This window comes from Nerophis ophidion, linkage group LG06 (assembly GCF_033978795.1).
Source record: "Nerophis ophidion isolate RoL-2023_Sa linkage group LG06, RoL_Noph_v1.0, whole genome shotgun sequence".
Lineage (NCBI taxonomy): Eukaryota > Metazoa > Chordata > Actinopteri > Syngnathiformes > Syngnathidae > Nerophis > Nerophis ophidion.
In genome coordinates this window covers 32323924-32349766 of record NC_084616.1, presented here as the reverse complement: position 1 = coordinate 32349766, position 25843 = coordinate 32323924, and the positions used below count along the sequence as shown (strand labels likewise).

Here is a 25843-nt window from a genome sequence, read left to right as displayed (position 1 = left end):
ATCTATAGCTTAGCGGTTGGCATAACTTATTGAATCGTCCTACGATGTGTAGTGTAGCATGTGTTGCTTGTACTTGTAAGAAATGTACCCGGTAGTTTATCTGCTGCTGTGGAAGCAAGGATTGCAAAGACACTTTGCACTGTAAAGGGATGTTAGCCGCTCGCGAGAATGCCACATAGTGCTGAGGACGCTTGTCGCTGTCAAATGTGCGGGACAAAGCTTGAATGTGCCTGTGTCTGGGACGCCGTGGCTCGGCCGTGCCAGCTACTTCAGGGTTCCAGGTTCGATCCCCGCTTTCGCCATCCTAGTCACTGCCGGTGTGTCCTAGGGCAAGGCACTTTACCCACCTGCTCCCAGTGCCATCCACACTGGTTTAAATGTGACTTAGTTAATGGGTTTCAAAATGTAAAGCGCTTTGAGTCACTAGAGAAAAGCACTATATAAATACAATTCACTTCATCAGCATGCATTATCACGATAGCATCAAATCTCTATCGTCGGCCAAATGTAAATCAATTATATCGTATGTATTGACCAACCCCAGTATAATGTTGCTAAAATAAGGTATTAGAATAACAAAATAAACATGTTTTTCAACCCTACTGAGCTAATTTCACTAATGTTTAAAAGCCAAAATATGTGTTTAGTAACTAGAAAGAGTTGAGACTGAGGGAGCAGAAAATCCACAAAATCTGTTGTAGGAAGTAAATTTCTGAGGGAGTACAGGGACGTTTTATTCTCTGAGGAGAGGCTCCTCTTATGTCACATTTGAAAAAGTCTCACTAGAGTTTTATTTTATAGATTATTTGTTAACTTTCTGTCCACAAAGTACATATGAAATTCCTTTTCACGCTTACTATTTTAGTACTAGTTTGAGTTTGTCTTTGCTTCCTTTGTTGTTTTCATATACTTTGGCCATGTTGTGTGCACTCTCTTTCCACTCTGTAGGTGCTTATTCGCTAAAACCAACATCTACTGCCTTATCCCCGGAAGATCTTATCTTTCATTAGACGAGGAGCACTTAGGAGGAATTGCTGCATTTGCAACTTTTAACAAACTTAATGGGATTGATTCCAGTCCTGTGGGGCTTTGTTTATCATTTAGGGTATGCAAAACACTGCAACTTTGAGTTGAGGCTTGTGTCATTTTGTTGGTATTTGATGTTTGCACAGGCAGGTGCAGGTGTGTGTTTGCGCTGGATTTGCACCGCTGAAGAGCATGCCTAATGTGTGTTTTCTGTCGGGTGTTTTCTCTCTAATCCCCGTGTCGTTCGTTTCTTTCTACAAGCAATTTAAAAAAAACTGTCAAATAAAAACAGTGACGCTCCTGCAGCAGTCGGGCCATGCATGCAAATGTGCAGTAAAGCATGGAGTGTGACCCTGCATTGGCATGAGCTCATTTCCCTGAAGTGCCGTAAAAGACGAGATTACATTGAGCCTTCGGAAACAAATGATGCCAGACGTAAAATACGTGGTCTTTACACCCTGGGTTGCAGGGACGGTGTCCATTCAGACACACGGCTTGGAAGAACGAGAGAAAATGTAACCAGAGGAACACAAAAATCTTGCAAAAAGTCCTCTTAGAGCAGCGGTGTTTAACTTGTATCACTGTTAGAGTGACTTTGACAAAATGAAAGGAAACACAAGCTTCTTGTGTTTTATGACTGGGAACATTTTATCGATCTGTTTGTGCTCTATTGTTGTAATGTGTCATCATAAATAGATGTAAGACAGCTGAAGCACATATTCTCTGACCAACTCAGGTGGAGAGCTACTGGTTGCTCACCAGCTACCTGTTGGATACCCCTGTCCTCCAAGAATGCAAGCAAACTCTATTTTCACACTACATTCAGTAGGTTGTATTCACCTGACGTCATGTACGGCTCATTAAATATGCGTGGCTCAAAGTGGTGGTCAAGCGAGCGTCTGTTGTCAAAGTGTACTGAGTGGCATTTTCAAAGATAATCAGTCAAAGTTCATTTACAGAGTCCCAAATCACGAGTGTGTCAAAGGGTTGCACAAGCCACAACGACATCCTCGGCTCGGATCCCACATCAGGGCAAGAAAAAACTCAACCCCATGGGATACTGTCAGGTTCAAACACTGAGGACATCTATTAATCTGACAAGAAGCAAGGAAACAAGCAGAGACAGAGTTCAATGTAGCTCATGAGGAGAACGCATGGTGCTGAACACTTAGTCACAGTCTCGCCCTACGCTCTAAGGTTCAGCTCCCACGTCCCTCTTTTTATTCAGAGTTCCATCGTCAACATCACTGAGGCCGCATCTAAAAGGAGTGGTCACATATATTATGCAAAGCAGGTCCAGGACGCACAGTATGTGACGGAATGGGCTGGGGGCCTTGTGATTTTGCCTTGTCCCAGCTTCGTCTGCGTGTTGTCATCTTATCTTCGTTGAGGTCCTTGAAGTCCTTGGCTGTTAGCGGGCTAAAACAAAGATAACATCTGTGGCTAAGGCCACCCCTCAGACAAGATGTTTTGTCCTTGCATAGATTAGAAAAAGTCTAACTTGAGCAGAGTAGCTAATAACTAAAGCAACAAACTCTTCCTGCTGGCTCCGCTGTGAATGGGACTCTCGCGGCTGTGTTGGATCCATTATGGATTGAACTTTCACAGTATCATGTTAGACCCGCTCGACATCCATTGCTTTCGTCCTCTCCAAGGTTCTCATTGTCATCATTGTCACCGACGTCCCACTGGGTGTGAGTTTTCCTTGCCCTTATGTGGGCCTACCGAGGATGTCGTAGTGGTTTGTGTTGTGGTTTGTGCAGCCCTTTGAGACACTAGTGATTTAGGGCTATATAAGTAAACATTAATTGATTGATTGATTGACATTAAGCATACAGTTAGTGTGGTAATATATACATAATTATTGTAACAGATACAATGAGAAACATTCGAGGGATGTAAAAATACCAAGTGTGTGTGTATGGCGGTGCGACGTTGGGTTTAAGGGTGTGATGGGGGTGCCCTTCAGCAGTCATGTGTCTGGGGCTCTAAAATTTGGTGCTACGCCCCGGCTTACAATGCTTTCTCACTTAATTGTGTTTCTGAGTGAGTCATTTGTTGTGATGGAGGTCGTAGGTCACATAGATACACTAACATCACGCTCCTCCCCGATCGTTGGGGTGTTTGGCGTGCCGGTTCTCCACGTGGAGGCGGCAACATGTCCTTGCATGTCACACAAGCTGTCCTCCAGCACTATATAGGCCACTTATCACTCGGCTCAGGGGACCACTCCCTCCTCTTCCTGTCTGTCTGCACAATGACGGAGTGCACAAGCATCTCATCGCGAACCTGCAGCCACCCCCTCACTTGATGCAAGCTGCGCACGTACGCCCCTTCACGCCATCAGTTGTAAACCCTTGGCTCCACCCTGTCTCTTCTTTATGGTTCACTCGTCTATATTGTTATTCTATTCTCTGTGCCTATGTAAGCTTCATTTCGACTCTTTACTGCTTTTGTACCTTTCTGATCCTACTAAGTGGTTCTCTCTGACGGATGAATGCTTTTTTTGTTGACAAGACAACACGGAAAGTGAAGGTCAGCGTGTTTGTTGAAATAAAAATAAGTGATGCTGGAAGCTCCGGAGGAGGAAGAGGAGGAGAATAGTCGGGGGGCTGACAGTGAGAGATAAAGTCAGAGGGAGTAGGACACAGCAGGACGCAGAAAAGGAAACAGGGAGAAGAACGACGGGAGAAGGTCACTCCTGATAGCACCTCCTTATAGTTCCATATTGTCATGATTGCTCCTCTTCACCCACACTAACACGATTACCCTCCCTCACTCAGCTTTTGTCCTCATCAGCGCATGTTCCTGCTGTGCATAACAATATAGGAATGTTCACGGCTACGAGGTGGGGGGTGTTTGTGAGCATGTCCCATCTTATATGTGACGCCAATGGTGTGTCTTGTAATTAGCTTTGTGCTGCAGGCGCACAATTTAGAGTGGTGCCTCAGCTAATGAAGCAAATGACGACCACGGGCGGGATGCCAGGAGCACCGTCGAGTCTCCTCTTGTGCTTTCAGGTCAGCAGCTGAACATCTTCAAATATAAAACTAAAGAGGCACAAATAGACACAATACATTATTACATGATGAGCACCAGATTTAGCCATCAAATAATTTCCATCTATTGTCCTCAATTTGACTCCACCTGATGTGGATTACACATGGGAGAAAAATACTACAATCCAAACTAACTATGCCATACTGTATACTATATATCATATCATACTAGTCCAGCCATGATCTGCGATGAAGTAGCGACATGTCCAGGGTGTACTCCGCCTTCCGCCCGAATGCAGCTGTACCCCTTCTCTGCGACCCCAAGAGGGACAAGCGGTAGAAATGGATGGATGGATGGATGGATAGTCAAGCCATAATGTTGCCAACACTGATTGATGAACCAATCACCAAGTGTGTTAGATTTTTCAGGTTTGGGGGAAGTTAGCATGTTCCAGTCTTTATTTCATTGCTTTAGTAAAACAGATGGATTGTGCAAAAACTGTTTTTCCTCAGCGAAGCCATACAGTTCACCCTGGATGTAGACCTTAAAGTCCCAGTTTGTCACTAACAACAGAGCATCACATTTTATTTCAATGAATTGGGGCAATGCCATTCATCCATCCATTTCCTACCGCTCATTCCCTTGGGTGCCTATCTCAGCTACAATCGGGCGGAAGGCGGGGTACACCCTGGACAAGTCGCCACCTCATCGCAGGGCTAACACAGATAGACAGACAACATTAACGCTCACATTCACACACCGAGGGCCAATTCAGTGTTGTGGGGGCAATGTTGTAGATTATTTTGTGCACCAGACGAATTTGAGCCAAGACAATTACATGACCAAAACTGAGTATGTTATACTTAGGGCACGGCTGTCAAACGATTCAAATATTTAATCACGTTTCATTGCAGCTGGTTCATAGTTAACTCAAAATTAATCTTGAATAATCGTACAAACGTTTGAAGATGGAGTAATTTTTCATCATTATTTAGTGTACCGGAGACTGATAATTTTCAGGTTTTTACGACAGTGATTGGATAATTAGTTTGCTTTAATTCAATGTTTTTTAAACATTATGCTTTTTTAAACAGCTCAACAGAAAATGGACATGAACACAATTTTAAAGGCCTACTGAAATGAGATTTTCTTATTTAAACGGGGATAGCAGGTCCATTCTATGTGTCATACTTGATCATTTCGCGATATTGCCATATTTTTCCTGAATGGATTTAGTAGAGAACATCCACGATAAAGTTCGCAACTTTCGGTGCTTAGAGAAAAGCCCTGCCTCTACCGGAAGTCGCAGACGATGACGTCACATGTTGATGGCTCCTCACATATTCACATGGTTTTTAATGGGAGCCTCCAACAAAAAGTGCTATTCGGACGGAGAAAACGACAATTTCCCCATTAATTTGAGCGAGGATGAAAGATTTGTGTTTAAGGATATTGATAGCGACGGACTAAGAAAAAAAAAAAGAAGAAAAAACGCGATTGGGACGGATTCCGATATTTTTAGACAAATTTAATAGGATAATTCTGGGAAATCCCTTATCTTTCTATTGTGTGGCTAGTGTTTTAGTGAGTTTAACAGTACCTGATAGTCGGAGGTGTGTCTCCACGGGTGTCTTGACGCGCAGTGTCCCAGGGGAGTCGACGGCAGCTATGGAAGACACAAGCTCAGCTTTTCTCCGATAAGAACTGACGTTTTAACCACAATTTTCTCACCGAAACCTGCTGGGTGACATTTGGTCTGGATTCATGTTCGCTTGACCGCGCTCTGATCCATAGTAACGTTTCACCTCCAGGAATTTTAAACAAGGAATCACCGTGTATTTGTGTGGCTAAAGGGTAAAGCTTCCCAACTCCATCTTTCTACTGTAACTTATCCAATATTAATTGAACAAATTGCAAAAGATTCAGCAACACAGATCTCCAAAATACTGTGTAATTATGCCGTTTAAGTAGACGACATTTAGCTGTGACGTCTTGCGTACACGTCATCATTACACAACGTTTCCAGGACGAAACTCCCGGGAAATTTAAAATTATAATTTAGTAAACTAGAAAGGCCGTATTGGCATGTGTTGCAATGTTAATATTTCATCATTGATATATAGGCTATCAGACTGCGTGGTGGGTAGTAGTGGGTTTCAGTAGGCCTTTAATGACAGTAATGAAAAAAATGCCTGCAGTGCGTTGGTGTCTTGCTATATTTTGTGTTTTGAAGGAATACAGAATTTATATTCTTGCTGTAGGAGCACTTGCATTTAAGGGAGAGGAGCAACACCATGTTTGGATACCAGTTCTGCACATTAATAACACAAAATATGGATTGTAACGATCATGGCTGGATTGTCAAATGCGTTTAGTAATGTAATTGTGATATTTCTACCTGAATTAATGCTTCTGATATTACATACATTACATGTTGCACAAGTTAATGGTAATCATATATCTGCATGACAATGTTTTAAACTTCTCTATTTATTATTTAATTTTAATATTCAGCATGTTGAACAATTTGTAACTGTGGACTATCAATCAGAACATTTTACAAAATGCTATATACATTTAAAGGCCTACTGAAACCCACTACTACCCACCACGCAGTCTGATAATTTATATATCAATGATGAAATATTAACATTGCAACACATGCCAATACGGCCTTTTTAGTGTACTAAATTGCAATTTTAAATTTCCTGCGAAGTGTCATGTTGAAAACATCGCGGTATGATGACTCGTATGATGACGCGTGCGTTTGACGTCTCGAGTTGTAGCGGACATTATTTTCCAGCCTGATCAAAGCTATAAGTAGTCTGATTTAATCGCAAAATTAAACAGTATTCTGGACATCTGTGTTGCTGAATCTTTTGTACTTGTATAGTGCTTTTCTACCTTCAAGGTACTCAAAGCGCTTTGACACTACTTCCACATTTACCCATTCACACACACATTCACACACTGATGGAGGGAGCTGCCATGCAAGGCGCCAACCAGCACCCATCAGGAGCAAGGGTGAAGTGTCTTGCTCAGGACACAACAGACGTGACGAGGTTGGTTCTAGGTGGGATTTGAACCAGTGACCCTCGGGAGTCACACGGCCACTCTCCCACTGCACCACGCTGTCCCTTTTGCAATTTGTTCAATTAATAATGGAGACGTCAAAGACGAAAGATGGAGGTGGGAAGCGTCTGCTACTTCCGGTAAAGGCAAGGCTTTTTTATTAGCGACCAAAAGTTGCGAACTTTATCGTCGATTTCTCTACTAAATCCTTTCAGCAAAAATATGGCAATATCGCGAAATGATCAAGTATGACACATAGAATGGACCTGCTATCCCCGTTTATATAAGACAATCTCATTTCAGTAGGCTTTTAGGTTCAATCTGCCTGTAAACATTTAATTAGGTAGAAATATCACATATTACATTAAATGACATCTTTGACAAAGCACGATCGTAATGTAAGATTTTAAACTCCAACGCTCCAATGATGTACTCTAGCATCTATCGTAGATAGAATGTTTTTGTCTTGTCAGGACAACCATGCCATGCCTTTGGACATGAGATTTCTATAATGTACCCTTTTCTTTGTGCAGTTGTGCTCACTATTTTTGAGCATGTGGCTCAACAGTAACTGAACGCCATTATGTTTTCCCATGTCAGGATGGAAAAACGTTAATCATGCGTAAAAAAAAAATAGCGCCGTTAAAAGAACGTACAGTTAACGCGTTATCGCGTTAACTTTGAGAGCCCTAATTTAGAGGGAATGTTACAATGGTTGTTTTGTCTTGGTTTTTGACGCAGTATTTTCAGTGCTTGTCCGTACAACAATCACATTAGCCTGGCATGTCCTGTAAGCGCGAATCATAACATAAATATTTTAACTGTGTACTGTGTTACTCACTGAAAGTTTAAGGAACAATCATTTTAAAAACCCTCAAATATCTGTAAAATGGGAAAAAAGGTAATTCTGTGGTTCTCTAGTTTGAGCTACACTTGCATTTAAACTTAGACTTAGACCAACATGAATGATCCACAAGAGAAATTGTTCCACACAGTAGCTCAGTTACAAAGGATGGTAAGTGTAAGGATGGAAAGGACAATGCAGGTATAAAATAGACAAAAAATAGTCTGTAGTAGCAATATAAAATATAAGATATATGTAATATTTACATAGTATATGTACAGTATATGATATATACTGATGTATTATATCATATTATATGTTTATATCATATATAAAATATATAACAATTACCATGTACAGTATTACAGTATATGTAACAGCTTCAGCATAAAATAGAGAGTATATCCAGCAGAAAATAGACATTATAAACAAAGAGAGGTAGCTAACATAACAAAGAGAGGTAGCTAACATAACGTAGCTAACACAAACCCCTACGGTGGACCCCTCCATAAAAGAAAATTATTTGATCATCCGGGCAATATAAAATAAATAACCTCCAAGCAGGCAATCCTCCCGGATCTCACAGTGCCTTGGGAGGACCATATTGAGGAGGCCAATGAGAGGAAGAGCGCAAAGTACTCTCAGCTTGTGGAGGAGTGTCGGAGCAATGGGTGGCGAGCGATGTGCCGGCCCGTTGAAGTGGGATGTTGAGGGTTTGTGGGCAGATCTTTCTGCAGGGCCTACAGAATGCTGGGCATCACAGGGGCCATGAAATTAGCCACAGATGCAGCAGAAGTGGCATCAAGGTGGCTGTGGATCAGGAGGGTAGAGGCGTGGCAGGTAAGGCATGTAAGGCAGTAGCGCTACCTGATAAACCCTGGCAGGGTCGCCTAGAGGAGGGTGTCTGATTGTTGAAAGACCTAAAACCCCCTGTGATCCTCGGTTACATCACTGAGGATGTGTCCAGTTGTATTCTTGGATGATAGATTTACGTAAATTAAAACATGTGTTTTGTTCTATTTTTGTGAATCAGCTAATTATATTTATATAGCGCCTTTTCTCTGCTGACTCAAAGCGCCTGATTGACAAACCTATTATCTACATTTAAGCTACATCTATACCAGTGTGGGTGGCACTGGGAGAAAGGTGGGCCAAGTGTCTTGCCCAAGCTGGATTCAAACCAGGAACCCTCAAGTCTGAGCCACGCCTAAACTGCTTTCCAAGCAGCCGGCCTGTAGGATCGATTCCCATTCACGGACTGCTGCTGTGAACGATTGTTTGTCTATACTGCATGAGTCCTGGCACCGATTGCTGTACACTGCCTATTTCCCAAAATCAACTGGGATAGGCTCCTGAGATTCTTAACAGGATAATCAAGCATGTGGGGAAAAACATGGAAACTCCACAGACAGCTCAAACTTCCCAACTTATTTCTTTCCATAATTCATACAGACCTTCATGTGCAGCCTGACAGACCGTCACACGAGCTGCAACTCAATTAGATGATCAGTTGTCGGCTGCGGTGAGGAGCTGCAGCTAACACTGGCTCTAGGCAACAGCCCTCCATCTGGAAGATCTCCTCCATTAGCTGACACGTGAGATTAGCTCACCTGCTGACACACGACCTGATCTTTACTGGTACAAACAGACACAGAGGCAACATGATACACTATTACAGAAACACTCTCCCAGTTTGGGAGTTTACTGGTTTATCTAATCCCATTATCCGATTACTCACATCCATTTGGTTCTCTCTGTCTCTCTCTCCCTCCACCTTTTTTCTATGCATTTTTCAAATGTTTTTTTTTTTTTTACCAATGTTCATCCATTTTCCATTCTGATCACCTACTGGCATCCTCAAGCTTCCACCCGCCTCTCCTCTCTATGTCCAACCTCATGGATATGTTTACGAGTCTCCTTTAATTATTCACTTCCTTTTTTTTACTCTACTACCTTCCCAATTATGGAACACACAATATATAAATAAATTAGTCATGCTGTAGTTCTTTGTGCTCAGGCGATTTTGAGCAATTCCTTTGCTTGGCTGCGTGTAAAACAGTTTAAACTTATCAAATTTTAAGTATAGCTTGAAATCCTGCTCTGATGCCATGCCATGTTTCTGTGGGCTTAATAGGATGGCCTCCAGCATCTGGACTTCAGCGTGTGTGTGTGTGTGTGTGCTTGTGTGTGTGTGTGTGTGTGTGTGTGTGTGTGTGTGTGTGTGTGGTGTGTGCGCGCGCATGTCGATGTTCTCAATAAATGAATGAGCAGGTTTACGTGTGTGCGCATATGTAAGTGATACTGTGTGTGAATAACTGATTTTCTATGTACTGAAGGGTGGGGTGGGAGGGGGTTAGGGAGGCTGTGTGGAGACGGTGTTGTCATGGAAACGCTGATGGAGTGCGTGTGGGCGGGTGCCCTTGTGGCTCCTCCGCAACCTTTATTTCCTTTTTTTTTGGTATTTACCTGTAACACTTGGCGGATTGCCACCCAGGCAGACGACCGGAGTCTTCAAGAGAGGATTGTGGCCAACACGGCGTCCAAACACTTGGTTGGAGTGGGGGTAGGAAAGGCTGCACTAATATGCTAATAGCCCGTATTGATAAATGTGCACGAGTCAGCTCTGCACTTTGCCTGTAAAATTCCATTTGGTGTTGACCATGGATCATCAGCCCGGAAACACGATCCAGTCCGCCTTTTTTTATACCGAATGCGTCCCATTAAAGTTGCAGATATTAAATTAATTAGCTCGGTTGCCCACTGTCCTCCACGTGCTACAGCAGCAGGTTATTACATTGACAGAGAGGAGGGAGTGCGTGAAGGCTTTTAGTGTTAGGATTCAGGAGGTAAAAAGGAGACAGGAAAATGAATTCTCATTGCTTGTGATCGCTTGCACGGCTGGTAGAAACCCTTTGATAAAACATTTAAAAGGCTCCCAGGGGATGTCATCTTCTGCATGGAAAATGATTGAAGGCCTAAATGAGCGGTAAAAACAGGTAGTCGGTGTTATTCTAAGTGATTTGTGGTATTTTTCTGCCATCACCCCGCACTGACTCGTCTCACTGCAACAGGATCATGCATTAAGGATGACTCTGCTAGGGATAGGAACGGGGGTTGGGGGGGGGGGGGGGGGGGGGTCATACTTTGACAGGTATGGATGGACAGCATCAGTCTTGGGACCAAAGCGTATGTGGCAAAGGGCGGAGAAATGAATTATGAATTTGGGTGAATTTGGGGTAAATTGTGCCACAGGAAGCAGTTTTCTATGAATAATTCACTCAGCCGGGGGGGTGGGGGGGGGGGTGCATTAGAAACCCCCACCTCCACCACAACCTCACCTTGTTCCACCTCGCTCTTACTATCCATTGACCCTAATAGCGTCGTACTACTCTGCCTCTCTAACCGTCCATTTGTGCACTTTCGTTGTTTATGTCTGATTCACGCCCTCTTTCTTCGACTGAGCCCTACATTTTTCTCGACAGACGAACCCTCGGGGAAGACAATCAGGGGTAAAAATGGGGCGGGGGTAAAGACATGATTTTGTTTATTTTCCCCGCCCTGCCTCGCCTCCTCCCGTACACATCTTCACAGCTGGAGGTGATTAAAAATTAAATGTGAGGCATGACAAGACACAGGACCCGCACACATGTTTGATTCAATACACACACACACACACACACTCCATCCATCCATTTCTACCGCTTATTCCCTTTGGGATCGCGGGGGGCGCTAGTGCCTATCTCAGCCACAATCAGGCGGAAGGCGGTGTACAGGGCCAACACAGATAAACAGACCACATTCACACTCACATTCACACACTAGGGCCAATTTAGTGTTGCCAATCGATCTATGGAAGTGGGAGGAAGCCGGAGTACCGGCATTCACGGGGAGGACATGCAAACTCCACACAGAAAGATCCCGAGCCCGGGATTGAACCCTGACTACTCAGGACCTTTGTATTGTGAGGCAGACGCACTAACCCCTTTGCCACCGTGAAGCCCCTACGCACACACTCCAGTAGATCAAAGTAGAGAAGCCTTAGGAATCGATCGCTAAATGACTCACTCTGTTCACATAAAGCCAGCGGTAGTGCAGGTGGGGGGTTGCTCAATGCAGGTGTGCTGATTTTATCTTGTGTGATCCACTGCCGCGCCCCCTTCTATTGGATTAACTTGGAACACCTTAGCCACGCCCATTATGCCAATCAAAGAATTTTGCTGAAATATAATAGTCATTTGTTGTCTCATGGATGCCAATTAGGAAAAACATATTTGTGTATGGAAGTGGGGTTTTGAATAATTAAACTTTAAAAATATTGTTTTATGGCAAAATATTGTCATCAAAATGTATTGAAACGGAAATTACAATTACAATAACCTTAGATGTCACAGCAGTTAACTGGTATTTGACAGTAAAATACTGTAATCATAGTTCTCACAACAAATTACTGTATATTCAAACAAATTTGTCTTTTAAGGCAGTGGTTCTCATACGTTTTTCACCAAGTACAACTTGGCTCTCCAAGGGCCACCATAATGACCAACATTAAAATAAAGTAGCACAGTAGGCCAAAGTATTAATTAAAAACAAGGCTGAGGTTTTATTTAAGTATATTTGATATTTTTGGCCACTGTGATCTTACCCACAGTTTGGACAGTAACACTGTGTTTAAATATTTTTTAAGTGATTATTTGGCGTAACACAAGAGGAAGCCTGCATACCACTGGTACCCCACCACCATCACTTTGTTACTATCCATTAACCCTTACAGTGTCCTAATACTCTGCCTCCATTTGTGTGTGCTTCTTTTTTCGACGGAGCCCTACATTTTTTTCGACAGACAATCCCTCGGGGCAAACTATCGTGAATAAAGTCCATCAATCATCAATCAAAGTTTATTTATATAGCCCTTAATTACAAGTGTCTCAAAGGGTTGCACAAGCCACAACGACATCCTTAGCTCAGATCCCACATCAGGGCAAGAAAAAAACTCAACCCAATTGTATACAATTAAAAACCTTGGAGGGGACCGCAGATGTGGGGTCCCCTCCAAACCCCCCACCCCGGGCAACTGGTGCAATGGACGTCGAGTGGACCTAGTTAATAGTGTGAGAGTCCAGTCCATAGTGGGGCCAGCAGGGGATTATCTTGAGTGGAGACAAGTCAGCAGCGCAGAGACATCCCCAACTGATGCAGGACCCCGGGTCCGGACTTTGAACAGCCAGCAAATCATCTGTAGTCATCTAATAACCTCTCCACGCAGGAGAGGGGGGCAGAGAAGAAAAGAGACGGCAGATCAACTGGTCCAAAAAGGGGGTCTATTTAAAGGCTAGAGTATACAAATTAGTTTTAAGATGGGACTTAAATGCTTCTACTGAGGTAACATCTCTAACTGTTACCATGAGGGCATTCCTGACTCCTGGAGCCCGAATAGAAAACGCTCTATAGCCAGCAAGCTGTTTTTGGGCTCTGAGAATCACTAATAAGCCAGTGTTCTTAGAACGCAGATTTCTTGCCAGAACATATCTTCTGTTCAAAGGCAAAACCCAGTAACTAAATTTTGGTCAAAACTGAGCTGATAATAATTTTGGAGTTCCTAGGTGATATGCTTTACATTAGCCCTTGATATTGTAATTTGTTCCGTAAGTAAGCTGTTACGCGCATAACAGGACCTAGCAAATACCACATAACCGCGTAGATACAACAGAAAAACCTAGTATCTCAAGGGACCAATCGGACCTTCTTTGTCAGTCGCCTTATTGTCTTTAATGAGACATTTGCACGAATGGGGGCCGACGGTCAACCTGGTTATGTGATATTATGGCACGAGGGGATAGTTGGAAGATTGGCCCAGGACGTTGCAAGCACCTTCATTAAATGTATTGTTCTTGATTCTTCCCCTTGCATACACTTTTGGGCAGATAACTGTGGAGGTCAAAATAAAAACTGGACGCTGTACACGGCTCTTGCCCAATGTGCAAACGCAGAATGGGGCCCACCCGAGATTGTGATAAAATATCTGGAGAAAGGGCACAGGTTCATGAGAGCAGATTTGATCCATGGCTCAATTGGCAAGAAAATGAAAAAGCTCAAGAAAACATCTATACGTTTGATGACTTTGTACATCTTTGTAAGACAGCATCAAGATAGATTGATTTTCCTTTGTTTTCTCAAAATCAGCTAGAAGTGAGTTACTAGGTTTTGACTTTGGACAGGAGATATGGTAAAATAAAATCAGCAAGATAAAACGGGGGTTTATTTTCCTGGCACGCGAGCTCCATCAGACTTATTCAGACTTTGTTGTACTTTTCTCAAACTCCACTCAATGAGTTTGACTCCACTGGTGGAGTTTGACAATCACTGACTTAAGGGGTTTCGTAAACTATGTTTAATAAAATGATCCCCGGGCGTGGCCACCACTGCTGCTCAATGCTCCCCGCACCTCCCAGGGGGAGATCAAGGGTGATGGGTCAAATGCAGAGAATAATTTCGCCACACCTACTTTGTGTTTGACAATCATTGCTACTTTAACTTTAATAGTCTTGTACAGTAGGTGGCAGTATGCTTTTAAAACGAGAGAGTAATTAACAATATAATTACAATTGTGACGTGTCAGCATTCAGTTATAGTAATTAACTGTAGAATCACAGGTCTGCACTTACAGTAAATAGCTGTCAAGATATTTCACAGTAAAATATTGTGGATGTGAGTGTGAAAGTAATCCAGTAATTAGCTCATTTGCTGTGAATTTAGAATAACATTTTTTACAGTGTAGAAAAGTCTCAGCCACACCCACAAATCACATCCTGCTCACTCAGTAACCCCACCGTGCGACTGTATGACTTTCCAGCTGTGATGTCAGTGTTTAAAAGCACTCAGTGACATGCTGATCGGCCATCTGAGCAGTCCCAAGCCCGACCTTTGACCTTGCTCAATGGAGCAGGTAACAGCAACGCGATTGGCTGATTGGCTCATGGCGGCTGCACACTCTGAAGAGGTGAAATGAAGCAGATGTAAGATGTCAGCCTCAATCAGCCCTCGGCTGTGTTGTGGCGCACATCTGTTTGTGCAATGATGTTTGGGTGCAAGGGGTAACACACCCTGATGCCACCTCTCTCTTTCTGTTTGTGCATGTATTAGTTCTTTCCTCAGGCAGACTTCCCAAACCATTATAGTGTTCCCCTTTACTGGCTCGCTTCAACATGCCTGGAATATTCTTCAAGCGAAGTCTGCCTGCTGACTGCAACCCACTGGACCGTGTTGTCTGATCTGTCCTGTCAGTCCCCGAACGTCTCCTGTGCATTACAATAAACGCATTTGTATTTCAGAGTACACATTCTCCATTGCTGTTATCACGGGACAACGTATTCTTGTCTTAAAACAATTTTATGTTTTACCCATTGAACTCTTTTGGAATTGTCTGGGTTTGGGTTGCGAGCATCAGTTATGCTGCAATAAGTGGAAGAAGACACAATAGAAAATATTGACTAAAAATAACGGGTAACACTTTAGTATAGGGAACATACTCACCATTATTTAGTTGCTTATAAACATCCAAATAAGTAACATATTGGCTTTTAATTAGTCATCATTAGGTACGTATTAATGCCTTATTCTTCACGGCCTTATTACACAACCAGTAAGCCATTAACTAAGAGTTTTCCCTCAATAAACTCAGAATTATTGCTTATTAGTAACCCTAACCCTAACCCTTACATGTTGTCCTAGTGTCCATACGACTCTAAATTAAGTATTTGTTACTTAGAATATGTTCCCCATACTAAAGCGTTACCAAACAAAGGTTTTTATTTTAAACTCCATTTTGTCTGACAATGTTTGCCTTGATTTTTGTAAGCAATGGGCGCCAAAATCAGAGATACACTAAATAATGACCAGCAACCAAACAAAATGTAAAACAATTGCAAGCAGTAGAATGGTTTCGTTTCTTATTCTGTCTTTTTCTGTTTCCTGTTCTGTCGGCAGATATTTTGTTCCTGAACTTACGAGCTTACATGGTTCTGTGACAAAGCTCATAACCCAAAACACTTGTATCTAAAATCAAGGTTGTTTATTTTGTTAATTTGAATTAGGACAATGCATATTCATCCACGTAGAGCAACAATGTAAAGATTTAGCACAATTTTCATCCATTGTCCTAAGGCAATACAGTAAACATTCAACAGGTCATGATACAAAAGAATACATAAATCACAAGACATTGCACATTACAAGCATACCATAAGCACAGACCATGGACAACAAAATAAAAAAAAGAAGTGAATAATATAATAGTGCTTGCATGTCTGATTAGCTTTAAACCTCTGTTTCAGTGCAGTTTTAAATATTAAATATGGGTGACAGTTTCTGACATGGCCCATCAGCCTGTCCCATGACTGTCAGTGAATATTATATAAAAACATTACAATATAATGTACTACTAATAGCTAGAGTATTTTTATGAACTAATGCAATAATAATGCACAGTTTTTACCTTGGAGAGTGGGCTTTAACAATTTGTCCTTCCAGCTGCTTCTCTGTCAAACACACCATCAGCAGCTTTTGTCATATTTTCAAGAAAAAAAATGTCTGCCTTTTAACAATTATTTTAACATACTTGACTGCGGTTAGAATTGTTTTGCTTCAGTACGGTGCAGACTAGCAGTGATACGCTCAAATTTATTCGTAAAGTTGGCTCCACACACTTTTTGATGACTTCTTTTTTAATATCATCCATTTCTTCTGAGAACTAGCTCACTCACTTTATTCTTACCTATGATTGGAAAAACAATGTTATGTGGAACTCTAGCTTTAAGCTAATGCTTGTGAGGAATACCAGATGTTTTGCGTGGATCTTACGGGGTTCACTGTGACATTTGGTACACCAACTAAAGCATTAACGCGTAACAATTAGCTGAGAGACAGTTAAGATACCACTGTATATCACGCACATACTGAATCATTTAAGATTAGTGGATCGTTCGAACATCGAGATAAATATCTTCTCAGTCAAATTAAGTGTTTTTGATTTTAGTTTTATTTGCTTAGAGTTAAATTTTTGCAGTGTAAAAAAATGTTTTCACCAAAATGTGAATAACCAGGCAGATTTGTGTTAACATTACAGCACATTTTTACGAATCTCCCTCTAAATAATGCATGACTCCTAATTCATTATACAAAAATATTCAGGCAGGAAATGAGTACATGCATTACGTTGTGTAATTTAGACTACTTAATGGTTTAGTTTTTGTAGATATACGGGAGACTAATGCAGACAACTGACTTGAGTATAATTATTGTGATGTAAAAATACAAATTATTTAAAAAAAAATCAGTAAACACATAATTTATTTATTTCAAAACTATGGCAAGTATAGAATATTTTTCTAATACAACATTTCTCTTTTTACCATGTTTACACATGGGAGAATATGCACTTTTTTCTATTAGAGATAATTAGGTCTATTTGAATGCATTTGCAATCTTTTTATGTCACACTTTCTAACTGAACTATGTATTTTTTTAAATGTTTTTTGTTTATTCGCACAATATAAACAGTATAAACATATGACAGTCTATAACCCTAACCCCTTGTACAAAAATAAAAAAACAAAAAAACATAGAAACAAGAAATGAGTCATGAGAAATATGTAATAATAAATGAGAAATAAAAAGAAGAGAAAAAAGGCTTATGCAAGGTTGTCACCTAAAGCAGTACATTTACAAACAAAATGAAACATAGTGTATTAAAGAAATATAACAAGTAGTCTACTTTGTGTGTTTGTGCGTGTGTGCACATGTGCGTGTGTGTGTTTGCGTGTGATGAAGTCCATCCATCCATTTTTCTACCCCTTATTCGCTTTGGGGTCGCGGGGGGCGCTGGTGCCTATCTCAGCTATAATCGGGCGGAAGGCGGCTTACACCCTGGACAAGTCGCTACATCATCACAGGGCCAACACAGATAGGCAGACAACATTCACACTCATTCACACACTGGGGCCAATTTAGTGTTGCGAATCAGCCTATCCTCAGGTGGATGTCTTTGGAAGTGGGAGGAAGCCGGAGTACCCCGGAGGGAACCCACGCTTTCACGGGGAGGACATGCAAACTCCACACAGAAAGATCCCGAGCCCGGGATTGAACCCTGACTACTCTGGACCTTTGTATTGTGAGGCAGATGCACTAACCCCTCTTCCACCGTGAAGCCCCGTTTGATTATAAGGTAGGAACAGATGGAGAATGTTGGTCTAAGAATGTTGTTTGTATTATTAGGTCCATCAGTGCTAAATATTGTAAACTTATCACTTTCCTCGGGCACTGTTCCCGTTGCATTCAAAAAAGCGGTTATTCATCCTCTCCTTAAAAGACCTAACCTCGATCCTGACCTCATGGTAAACTACCGACCGGTGTCTCACCTTCCCTTTATTTCGAAAATCCTCGAAAAAATTGTTGCAGAGCAGCTAAATGAGCACTTAGCGTTTAACAATCTATGTGAAACCTTTCAATCCGGTTTCAGGGCAAATCACTCGACTGAGACAGCCCTCGCAAAATTGACTAATGATCTATTGCTAACGATGGACTCTGATGCGTCATCTATGTTGCTGCTCCTTGATCTTAGCGCTGCTTTCGATACCGTCGATCATAATATTTTATTAGAGCGTATCAAAATACGAATTGGTATGTCAGACTCAGCCCTGTCATGGTTTAACTCTTATCTTACTGATAGGATGCAGTGCGTCTCCTATAACAGTGTGACCTCGGACTATGTTAAGGTAACGTGTGGAGTTCCCCAGGGTTCGGTCCTTGGCCCTGTACTCTTCAGCATCTACATGCTGCCGCTGGGTGACGTCATACGCAAATACGGTATTAGCTTTCACTGTTATGCTGATGACACCCAACTCTACATGCCCCTAAAGCTGACCAACACGCCGGACTGTAGTCAGTTGGAAGCGTGTCTTAATGAAATTAAACAATGGATGTCCGCTAACTTTTTGCAACTTAATGCCAAAAAAACGGAAATGCTGATTATCGGTCCTGCTAGACACCGACCTCTATTTAATAATACAACTTTAACATTTGACAACCAAATAATAAAACAAGGTGACTCTGTAAAAAATCTGGGTATTATCTTCGACCCAACTCTCTCCTTTGAGTCACACATTAAAAGCGTTACTAAAACGGCCTTCTTTCATCTCCGTAATATCGCTAAAATTCGCTCCATTTTGTCCACTAAAGACGCCGAGATCATTATCCATGCGTTTGTTACGTCTCGTCTCGATTACTGTAACGTATTATTTTCGGGTCTCCCCATGTCTAGCATTAAAAGATTACAGTTGGTACAAAATGCGGCTGCTAGACTTTTGACAAGAACAAGAAAGTTTGTTTATATTACGCCTGTACTGGCTCACCTGCACTGGCTTCCTGTGCACTTAAGATGTGACTTTAAGGTTTTACTACTTACGTATAAAATACTACATGGTCTAGCTCCATCCTATTTTGCCGATTGTATTGTACCGTATGTCCCGGCAAGAAATCTGCGTTCAAAAGACTCCGGCTTATTAGTGATTCCTAGAGCTCAAAAAAAGTCTGCGGGCTATAGAGCGTTTTCCGTTCGGGCTCCAGTACTCTGGAATGCCCTCCCGGTAACAGTTCGAGATGCTACCTCAGTAGAAGCATTTAAGTCTCACCTTAAAACTCATCTGTATACTCTAGCCTTTAAATAGACCTCCTTTTTAGACCAGTTGATCTGCCGCTTCTTTTCTTTCTCCTATGTCCCCCCCTCCCTTGTGGAGGGGGTCCGGTCCGATGACCATGGATGAAGTACTGGCTGTCCAGAGTCGAGACCCAGGATGGACCGCTCGTCGGGACCCAGGATGGACCGCTCGCCTGTATCGGTTGGGGACATCTCTACGCTGCTGATCCGCTTGAGATGGTTTCCTGTGGACGGGACTCTCGCTGCTGTCTTGGAGCCACTATGGATTGAACTTTCACAGTATCATGTTAGACCCGCTCGACATCCATTGCTTTCGGTCCCCTAGAGGGGGGGGGTTGCCCACATCTGAGGTCCTCTCCAAGGTTTCTCATAGTCAGCATTGTCACTGGCGTCCCACTGGATGTGAATTCTCCCTGCCCACTGGGTGTGAGTTTTCCTTGCCCTTTTGTGGGTTCTTCCGAGGATGTTGTAGTCGTAATGATTTGTGCAGTCCTTTGAGACATTTGTGATTTGGGGCTATATAAATAAACATTGATGATTGATTGATGATTCATCAGGCTAGCCCATAATCTATGTTTAAAGTTAGTGAGTGAAGATGAGGAGTTAGCAATACATAGGTGACTATTCCAGAGTAAAGGACCTCTGTCTTTGATGGAGAACTGGCTAAGAGTGGTACGGCCAAAGGTAGGACGGAGATTATCAACTTTGTCTAGTATTATGATAATGAACTTGCGAATTGGTCTCAAGATAATCTTTGAAAGGTGTAGGAAGTGTATTAGGGAGGTAAGAACATTTATAGTTACAAGATGAGGACTGAACTGTGTTACATCCATCCATTTTCTAGCCTTTGTCCCTTTCGGGATTGAGGGGGGTGCTGGAGCCTATCTCAGCTGCTTTCGGGCGGAAGGATTTGTACACCCTGGACAAGTCGCCACCTCATATCATAAATAGATAGTACATTTCGTTTCCTAAACAGGGGAGCAGATGGAGCCAAATAGTTAGAGGACGTAGCTATTTTTACACATTTGTTTTGCATAATAAATAATTTGTGTAAATTTGATGGATACAGTATGTACTAGCCCAGACAATATTGCAATAGATAATATATGGATTAATTAAACTGTAATAAAGATTTAAGAGGCATGCCTGATGAACCAAACCCCTCATTCTTTTGATGATACCAAGAGATCTTGACACTTACTGAATTTATGTGTTCTGTCCATGTTGATGGCTTATACTTGTATAACACTTTTCTACCTTTTTAAGGAACTCAAACCGCCTTGACACTATTTCCACATTCACCCATTCACACACACTTTCACACACTGATGGCGGGAGCTGCCATGTAAGGTGCTAACCACGACCCATTAGGAGCAACCTGCTGAAGTGTCTTGCTCAAGGACACAACGGACATGACTAGGAGGGTAGAAGGTGGGGATTGAACCAGGAACCCTCTGGTTGCTGGCACACCCACTCTCCCAACCGCGCCATGCCGTCCCCATAGAGTAACTGTCTAAACTAAATCTTTGTGAGAACAATGAAGAAGTGACAAATGAGCACTCGTGTGTGTGTGTGTGTGTGTGTGTGTGTGTGTGTGTGTGTGTGTAAGAAATGATGCTTGATTATTGTCACAGCTGCCACCCTTTGTCATGCCTCCTCCATGCACTGTGCTCCTCCCATCACTTTTCACCTCATGCCTCCTCCTTGCCTCTCACCCTCCTATTTCACTTTCGCACTTTAAAATCCTCCTCTGGCTTTCTGTGTGCCATTCTTCTGCAAGGCAAGTGAGCCACTTCTATGGCTCATTTCACCCCACTGCAGCTAGTTTAAAATGGCCCATTAAGCTCTTGTTTGGTCGTCCACTTTGCCTAATTTGGTACTCTTGATGTACAGTAGACCAATTGCTCTCTGCTCATTCTGATTCCTGACTCTCTTAATTATCCCGCTGGATAATCGTCCTTCTTTCCTTTCCATCATCTTCCATTACTCTCCTATCTGACCTTCCCCTTTCTCTCCAAGGTCAGTCTTTAGTGGCGGTGCCAATGTGTGCAGAGCCCCGAAAAAAATCTTTCGCTCCAACAGCGATGACTGCGCGCCTGCCAAATAAGCGTCCTCGCTCTGTTATCACTATTTTCTTTTGTGCCTTGCCTTTGAATGTCTTAATTATGGCTTGTGCTAACAGCTCTTTGTGTGTGATACAGAGTGGTGTAAACAATCAGCGGGCTGCACTACGTGGCGCCGCAAAGGGAGGGGGCAGCCTGGGTTTTATGGCTCGGACAGACTCCAAAAGTACAGATGGAGAACGGATAGACTCCCAGCAGGAGTGCTTTCCCCAAAACACACACACTACATATGTATATGTATATGTTGGAGACACCTTCTCATTCAATGTGTGTTCTTCATTTTCATGACTATTTACATTGTAAATTGTCAGTGAAGGCATCAAAACTATGCATGAACACATGTGGAGTTATGTACTGAACAAAAAAAGGAAAAATAACTGATAACATGTTTTACATTCTAGTTTCTTCAAAATAGCCACCCTTTGCTCTGATTGCTTTTTCACACACTTTTGGCATTCTCTTCAAGAGGCAATCACCTGAAATGGTTTTCACTTTACAGGTGTGCTTGAAGCTGATTGTTTAAATAAATACAACCAATAATATAATTGTACTTTTAACATGTGTGCATTAATAAAACAAACATTTACAAATTTGTGCATTAATAAAGAATACATTTTTTTTTTTTTTTTTTTTTTTTTGCCATTACTCTCATGCGCGCTCTATTACAGCGGCCGTGTAGAAATTATGTCTGTGGTTTTAAAGTTCCAGGTACTCCATGCGGTCTGGATTTTCTCCGTTTTCAAAGTTATGAACATTAATCGATTAATCGAAGCAACAGAATATAAATGGAAGCTTTTTTCCCAATCAAATTACTCTATTTCAGGGGTCCCCAAACTTTTTGACTCGGGGGCCACATTGGGTTAAAAAAATTTGGCCGGGCTGTATAAATGTAATCATATATATATATATATATATATATATATATATATATATATATATATATATTCTGAGTGCGATGATGTCACGTTATCGATTGGAAAATGCATTTTTAGACAATATGATTTGCCTTAGCGGCTAGGAGACACAGAGAGTAACAAGCAGTAAAAAATTGATTAGAATGGACAGATTTAAAAAAATGAAAATAAAAATAAATAAATGAACAATTACTATTTGTATTTTTCTAAACTTGGGATTTCTCGCTGGCCGAAGTTTGGGCACCCTTGCTCTGTTTAATTGATTAATCGTTGCAGCCCTATTGTAGACACTTACATCATCCAATTGTGCCTTAACTGAGATAAGAATTCACAGTTATTTATTGCAAATGTTTATTAATGAGGTTTGCAGTCATTTAAAACTACATTGCTTTGCCTTGTATCGAAAACAGTAAGGGACGTATTAGAAACAGCTAAATACATATGGTGCAGGTGTATACAGTACAGTAATATTGTGACTGATATATAATGACAGTATAATAAATGTTGTGATAGTGTGTCCATCTGTCCAGCTCTCCCATATGGGCCAGTGGACATGTACAGTAATTAACCACATGGCAATCTGCCACAGTGATAGTTTTTATCAGTAAGTGTAGATCGGCGTGTGAACTCCAGGTGTCGTATATGAATGACCACATGGTCGACGCTAATTTGTCCCCCATTCTGACACATGGCCCCACTCTCCCCCCTCCCTGCCGCCCTCACCCCCTGCCTCCCTTCTCCTGTATCTTGCAGAAAAGACATTGTGGCTTGAACTCCGAGGAGAAGACGCCGAGGCCTGTAATTGTGCGTGACTTGGCGGGGCGTTGATTGGACAGTGAGCGATGATGGACGTGCAGCGACAGCAGACTGGCAGTAGGGGGCGGTGCTCCAGCATCCTCCCCCCTGTCCTCCCCCTCTCCCTTCTCCTCCTACTCACCCTGGCGAGCCACCCCAGCCAAGCCGCCATACACATTCCACCCAACTGTGAGTACACCCTGATTCCACAATGCAAGATGAACGCTTTAATCTGTGACCTATTTGTTGTGTTAATTGAATAACGTCGACTCATCAGAGCATGCTAATAGTGATCTGTCATGGTGATTAATTAGTGCAAAGAGCAGACTGAACGGATTCTCTGCTCTTCAAAATCGGATTTTTTTTGCTTGAAATCAGCCCTTTCAGGTTCCTTGTCCTGTTGTGCGTCTAATTACTTTGTAATTGATCCTGTCGCATCGAGCATCGATCAGAGCAGTTATTGATCCGGTTCCCTCTGAGCATACCAGAATGTGATTGAGGAGAAATTTAATCAACAGTAGAAACATTTACAGGTTTCTGCTACCTTCCTCCTTCCCCCTTCGACTTCATCTGTGAGGGCCAGCAAGAATATCGAACCTCATCTACCAGGTGGTCCTGATCTAGCAGTCGAATGAATAAAAGAGAGAGAAAACATTCCAATTACTGCATTTTTTGCACCACTCTATGGAACATGGTTTGCAGTGAGTCTCCGTCCTTCACCACCCACACAGTGTGTGTACAAACAAGCAGCACACACACATCCCCTTAAATGCAGATAAAAAGCTGTGTATCTGCCAATCGGCGGTGAGGTTAAAGGGCAGAGAACGCTGAAGGGTGGGTGATGATGTGGAGGAAGAAGAAGAAGAGCAGGTCAAAGATGTAAAAGGTCAAGGTGTCTCCAGCCTTTTAATAGTGATCTGGTGACATGTCAACGACAGGAGCAATGCTGGCGATGAAAAGCTATGCTCCACAACAGACAACAATGATGTGTCTTATCATCAGTGTATCATAATTGTTGTTCCACTACTTGATGTTTATGGATTGCATTCACGTGCAACCATTAGAAAGACTTATGTGTCATGATGTTTGTTGTTTTAGAAATGCTATAATGACACTGCAGGTCAGCATGTGATTTTATTTTCACGTCAATATAAACAGTACCATTCACATTTTGTCAAATTCAACACAGGCCTCTTTTGTGTGTGGTTATAAATCAAACGTGTTCGATGCAACTGCAGTCTCGTTCAGATGGCGTTCATCCAACACGTATGTCATCAAAAAGCGACAAACATCATTTTTGTTCCCCAAATTCCCCATACATTTTGGACGTATAACAAAAATTAGGGGAGCCATATGTAGGAATTTGGCCAGAAATTGTACTGCAATCGTGGTCAAAATACCATAGTCCTCTCACCCTCTCCCTGACTGAGATTGCCAGATACGCAGCTCAATCGACTGGGCTACTCCAATTAACTTCAAACTTCCACTGCCTCATACTAGCGGTTGAGGTGCCGGGACCCTAATAGCTGAATAGACAAGCGTATTGTCAAAAACAAATCTCTAAAATCAACACATGTTACACAGAAATTAGGCTATTTTCAGGATGAAGTACATAATGCCTGCGTACAATATCACAACAAATGGCAATCATATGGTTATTGTCAGTAATATCAGTAAACAAAGACTAAAATGAACTACAACCAACTCTAGCAATGGTTATACTGGTGAAAATAAGTAGAGCATGCTTAGCAGCCTAATGTACGCCAAACACTAAAGAGGAGACATTTTACCAAGGTATGTCTATAGGCTACTGTTTGAAACGTTTTAGATTGCCGTATAATTTATGTAGTCCACACTATGCAAACACGAATGAGGAATTATTTTAACGTGTGATTTGGCTGTCTCCATAAGTTTCACATTGTCATGACATCCGTGCTAATGTTGGAAACCATTTCCTCTGCGTCTCAGCATACTGAGAACAAAATAGGCACTGACACTACCCATATCCACATTGGTTTTACAGTATTTGTCGAAGATATATTTTGCCCTGTCATTTGGATGACGGATAAACATACAGTCTGACCGGCATATATTTCCCCTGTTGTGTCAATGTGTCATTGACCAGGCTAGCTAGCTTAGCATTCGTTGCATGAACATACTAGCTTTGTTATACAAGATCATAAACTGTATTGGACAAAATAGTTTAAATAGAAAATGTCCATTTCCATCTATTACAATTAATAAGAAAACGTGAATGCCTTACTTACCTATCGAGAAGAAAATGAGCAAGTTTGGCGTCAGATGAAAAAATATTATCCGCCTTCAATCGTCTCCATCTTTAAAAGGCACCCCTATACAA

General features: G+C 42.0%; 1 protein-coding gene across 4 annotated transcripts in view; it reads left to right on the top strand.

Moving 5' to 3' along the window:
- Positions 1-25843, top strand: part of l1cama (L1 cell adhesion molecule, paralog a) — a 97227-nt gene that overhangs the window by 39361 nt on the left and 32023 nt on the right. For all 4 annotated transcript variants that reach the window (XM_061903407.1, XM_061903409.1, XM_061903408.1 and 1 more), the window contains exon 2: positions 23443-23673. In XM_061903407.1, coding sequence (XP_061759391.1) covers positions 23532-23673 — 142 coding nt within the window. In that variant the 5' untranslated portion in view covers positions 23443-23531. The remainder of the gene's footprint in view (positions 1-23442; positions 23674-25843) is intronic.